This window comes from Notothenia rossii (genome assembly GCF_949606895.1).
Source record: "Notothenia rossii genome assembly, chromosome: 5".
NCBI lineage: Eukaryota > Metazoa > Chordata > Actinopteri > Perciformes > Nototheniidae > Notothenia > Notothenia rossii.
The window spans coordinates 22,099,174-22,104,729 of record NC_136903.1 but is presented as its reverse complement, the minus strand read 5'-3'; the positions used below and the strand labels follow the sequence as shown (position 1 = coordinate 22,104,729).

The 5,556-nt window shown below is 45.8% G+C and overlaps 1 protein-coding gene across 2 annotated transcripts; it reads right to left on the bottom strand.

Moving 5' to 3' along the window:
- Positions 1-1,591: 1,591 nt before the first annotated feature.
- LOC307041963 (uncharacterized protein) lies at positions 1,592-5,296 on the bottom strand. 2 transcript variants are annotated; one of them, XM_079685585.1, is made up of 2 exons: positions 4,994-5,296; positions 1,592-3,749 (listed from the first exon to the last, which is right to left on the bottom strand). In XM_079685585.1, the coding sequence occupies exon 2, from the start codon at positions 2,906-2,908 to the stop codon at positions 2,321-2,323; it is 588 nt and encodes a 195-aa protein (XP_079541711.1). In that variant the 5' UTR covers positions 2,909-3,749; positions 4,994-5,296; the 3' UTR covers positions 1,592-2,320. The 2 variants fall into 2 exon arrangements, with proteins under 2 accessions (XP_079541711.1, XP_079541710.1); XM_079685584.1 differs by having other exon boundaries at positions 1,592-3,053.
- Positions 5,297-5,556: the final 260 nt, after the last annotated feature.

The window sequence follows — 5,556 nt, the reverse complement described above, 5'->3', positions numbered from 1 at the left end:
TCCAACTTCATCTGTTTGTTTGCTCCATTCTTTTTGTCCATGAAATATATATATAGTTTATACTGAATATATTTATCAAAAGCAATGTAATTCCCTGCAGTGGTTTGCTGTGCTGACCGCTGACACAATCAGTGACTTAACTGCCATTTTCCCTCCATGGTGGAGCTGCCCCCTGTCCCCTTTCTTTACAGCTCCCTGCCACTGCTCAGTTTATTTTCAAAGGTGGATCAGGACCACATTACCCCACTCACTTTGTGGCTACCCACCCCTTTTTTATTAGCAGCATAATGGTACTAATACATTATCAGAGCTAATCAGAGTCAAATGAAGAAACGTAGTGGGGTGAGACTGCAGGAATTGCCTTTTCACCTCTGATGCAGTGCTGCCATATTGACAAAGCCTTGTGAAACTTTTCAAACCTCCTTCCTCTACCTCTATTGTTTCATATTCTCTCGCTAAGCTCCCCCTTGTTTTCTTGCTCTCCATTTCTATTCCTGATGTTTGTCCTTTCTAAAGCCCCCCCCCCCTTCCTCATCCTCTCTCTCTCTCTCACTCCCCCGCATCTTTCTCTCTTTCTTTCCTCAGGGATTGCCTGTTTGATATTCTACTTGTGTGGCGGGGCGGCAGGATGGATTAGAGCATGGACAGGCCCCACAAACCACCCTGATCTACAGGACAGCTTTTCAATCACTACTCCAGTGCTGTTCCACCTATATAAATACAAGCACAGGGGGTGAGCCACAGAGCAAGAAGGGGAAAAAGTGAAAATAATAAAGACAGATAAAAACAAAAAGGAAAGGACAAATGCAGATTTGTATGAAGTGATGTGCAAAAAGGGTCAAATATGCCAGAACCTTGGAGTTTCAATTCGCACCACCATTGTGATTGAGGGAATGTGTTTGCAGGTATCCTGTTGGAAGACAAGCTGGCTCACAGATGAAACAATGGCTCATTTGCACCTGTAATGTCTCGCAGCAGTTTGTGCTTCACAATAGACGGCCTACATAGTTGTCCCTTTGGCTTTGTTTGAAATTACAAGTTTGTTTTTTCTCTCTCCCTGATCCTCAGGACCTTTCCCATTGAGACGAAAATTGCAGATCCCTCATATGGGTAAAACAGAATTACTGTGCCTCCACAGCCTTTTTTTATTGGATCAATAGGCTGATCTTCCAAGGCCGACATTAGGGTGCATTATAAAAAGGTTACAAATGAGAGTGTTTAGTCCATTGCACTCTCCTCAGGTACTAGGAGAGTATCGATCCATTGCAGCTCATCAAACAGTTTTGTTGCAAAAGTGACACTTGAACAGTAATCACCTTCAGTAGGTAAGATAATAAGATGCAGTGTAATTGAAGCAGCTTAACAAAGGCACTAATGACGAACACTGCTAGATGCCAGCAGTATTATGTTGCGTCTGTGTATGATCAGTAGGAATTGCAACAGCCACACCTCGGTTAAATAGCTTTCAAATAAAGGTGACCGTGAAGTCATTTGTGAGTTCACCAAGCATGTTTTATCAATAGTAACATGACTTCATTTAGATAACATGTGGAGACAAGCTGAAGAAACAGTTGAAAGTGCTGATGTTGGGCTTTCCAGCAGCGTTTCTGCAGAACATTTTATACTTTATACTTTGTATTACAACAAATGACATGTAATACTGAATTATTAATGTATTCACTGACTTTTGGTAATATACAAAAAAAGATACTATAAAATGACTGTATATTTTAATTTCTGCTTTGCATAACAAATAAAACCGTTTTTTTAATCTGAAACGGTTCTTATGTTTTTTCAAGGTTATTTTCATACACTTTAATTGCTAATAACTAGACATATTGTATTGGGGTACGGTCATATAGGAAAATAATTTGTTTTTCAAAGCAAGTGGTATTACTCGTAATACCAACACTGTTACGGTAGAGTGAAGCAAGCAGGACCCAAATGCAGATAACACTGATATTACCTTTATTTCAGGGATAATTATATAACTCGGACAAACAGAACACTCCCCGGTGAACTCAGTCACCAACAAAAGACGAACCCACCCTGAACACAGGAAAAAACAAGACTAAATACAGGGAGGGGTAATCACAAGACGAGAAACAGCCGGGCAGGGGAGGAGAAACACAAGGGCCACAGGTCAACACAATCAGACAACTAGACACAGCAGGGAAACTAACGACAGGAGGAAAAACCCAGGGAAAAGGACCAGACAATAAACCAGGAAGAAAACAAGACAGGGAGAACAGCAAAATAAACCCAAACATACAAAACTAAAAACGTGACATAACATAAGAATCCTGACAGAACCCCCCCCTCAAGGACCGCGGCCGGGAGAGTCAGGGGGCCGGGCTCGAGGGCAAAAACCGCGGCACTCAGGGGGCCGGGCTCGAGGGCGAAGACCACGGCTCTCAGGGGGCCGGGACAGAGGTCGAAGACCAGACAGCTCCGGAGGTCGGGCAGGAGAGTAGTCGGCGGGGCCCCCAACGGGACAGGACATGGAGTTGGCAGGACCCCCGGCAGGAGAGTAGTCGGCGGGACCTCCAACGGCACAGGACATAGGGCTGGCAGGACCCCCGGCAGAAGAGTAGTCGGCGGGACCCCCAACGGGACAGGACATGGAGCTGGCAGGACCCCCAGCGGAACCTCCAACGGCACAGGACATAGGGTTGGCAGGACCCCCGGCAGAAGAGTAGTCGGCGGGACCCCCAACGGGACAGGATATAGGGTTGGCAGGACCCCCGGCAGGATAGTAGTCGGCGGGGCCTCCAACAGCACAGGACATAGGGTTGGCAGGACCCCCGGCAGGAGAGTAGTCGGCGGGACCCCCAACGGGACAGGACATGGAGTAGGCAGGACCCCCAGCGGAAGAGTAGTCGGCAGGACCCCCAACGAGACAGGACATGGAGCTGGTAGGACCCCCGGCAGGAGAGCAGTCGGCGGGACCCCCAACGGCATAGGACACAGGGCTGGCAGGACCCCCAGCGGAACCTCCAACGGCACGGACATAGGATTGGCAGGACCCCCGGCAGAAGAGTAGGTGGCGGGACCTCCAACGGCACAGGACATAGGGTAGGGACTTGAGACGTGACTCGAGTGGAGACTCGAGAGGGGAACCAAGGGGGAACTAGAGAGGGGACTCGAGAGGGGACTAGAGAGGGGACTTGAGAAGAGACTTGAGAGGAGACTCGAGAGGGGAACCAAGGGGGGACTAGAGAGGGGACTCGAGAGGGGACTAGAGTAGAGACTAGAGGAGGGACTAGAGGAGGAACTAGAGGAGGGACTGGAGAAGGGACTAGAGGAGGGACTAGAGGAGGGACTAGACAAGGGACTTGAGAAGGGAACTCGAGAGGTGACTAGAAAGGGGACTCAAGAGGTGACTTGAAAGGGAACTCGAGAGGGAACTTGAGAGGTGACTTGAGATTGGACTCGAGAGGGGACTCGAGAGGGAACTTGAGAGGCGACTCGAGAGGTGACTTGAGAAGAAACTGGAGAGGGGACTCGAGAGGGAACTTGAGATGGGACTAGAGTAGGGACTAGAGAAGGGACTAGAGAAGTGACTAGAGGTGGGACTGGAGAAGGGACTAGAGATGGGACTAGAGAAGGGACTGGGGAAGTGACTAGAGGAGGGACTTGAGAAGGGACTTGAGAAGGGAATTGAGTAGGGACTAGAGATGAGACTATGGCAGCTGGGGCCAGAGCTGGGTCTTTAACCATGGCTGCTGGGGCTGGAAACATGGCTGGAACTAGGGGTGGGCGATATTGAAAAAGATAATATCACGATATTTTTCCAGCAGTATCACGATACACAATATTTATCACAATATTTGTTCATGTCGGTTATTATGGTTATTTTTCAAGTCACTTAACAGTACTGTACAACCACCTACAGGGTAACAAAAACTAAAATAAAAAGGAGTAACAGACCAAAATACCATTTCAAGCTGGTTTTAATTCTGCAATGAATCCCTGAATTAACAATTCAACAGGAATTTTGATATGGCTTCCTCAGTGTTCAAGTAGGTAGGCCTACACCCTACACAACAAACGTTAACACTGGTTTCTTCACCAAGTAAAGTGCACTCTTTTGCTAAATAAAATAAAAATATTCAAGGCACAGTTTCTCAGTATAAAAATGCACTTTCTGTTTTAGGTAGCACTAGCAGTGATGTAACATCAATAAACATGAAAAGGAGAGTAAAACATAACTAAGTAAAACATAAAACATCAATGAGGAAAAGTCAGTGCCAAACAATTAAAATGTAAACTTTGGACTTGAAGTGCAATCAAATACCTTAGCATAACTGAACATCTGTTTAAAAATGGTAAAACAATATAAATACCTTATTGATAAAATAAAATATAAGCCAACAGAATTAACCAAGACAATAAATGAAGTGCAATACTGTCTGAATCCTGACTAGACAGCTTGGTTTTTACTAACCGTTATCAGTATTTAGTTACTTCGGCATCGTTTTGAAACGTGTATTACAATTTAATCACGGTAAAATAGGTTAATTTTGTCGTAGTTGGTTTCCACCACAGTATTTGCATGGATATAAGCCCTGCCCCCTCTCCAGCGCATCCTGTTTGAGTGACAGGAGTAAACACACCTGACAGCCGCGGTGAAACTCCAATGATTAGAGCGATGAGAATATTCGCATCGCCTCCGTTGTGAACTCAGCATAATGCAGTTCAGAAACCACTGTTCTGACGTTTTTAAAGCAATTTCGAGATTTTAACAGTATCAGGGGCACACAATTACGTACAATTATTTTCGGGGCTTCACGGCCAGATCGAATGGCAATGACGGCATGGCCTACCCTGGTGCACTCGCAGCACTCACAGTGAGTGCACATTGTATGACTGAGTAACTCTCTGTATCACGATAGATATGATATCTCTGAAAAGGCATATCGTGGAGACCTAATATCGTCTCGACGATATATTTATTATTACATTATTATTATTATATCGTCATATCGCCCACCCCTAGCCGGAACCATGGCTGCTGGGGCCAGAACTGGGTCTGGAACCATGGCTGCTGGGGCCGGAACCAGGGCCGAAACATGGCCGCTGGGGCCGGAACTGGGTCCGGAACCATGGCCGCTGGGGGCAGAACTGGGTCTGGAACCATGGCTGTTGGGGCTCGGGCTGCTAGCCTGGACTTGCGACTCCTTCTTTTAGGAGCCGTTTGGAGGCTCCGTGGACCTGCAGCCGCAGCAATTACACGACACGCCCCCTACACGACACACCCACCTGACGTCACACTACGGTGGCTGAGAGACATTGATTCCGTACATGGCAGATTAAAAACTAATTGCAAATGTTATTGTAGCATTTTAAGCAACTATTGGGCACATTAATTAATAATCTAGTCTATCCGTTTGAGACACAACAGTTTGACTTCAAGCACAAATCATTTGGTCTAATTAATAAATTAAAACAAAAAGGGGGCTTAGTAAACTTTATTTTTTAGTACATATAAAATAGGTAATAATGAGATCATCTATTAATGTTTGTCTAACTGCTACACATGTATTTATACATAAA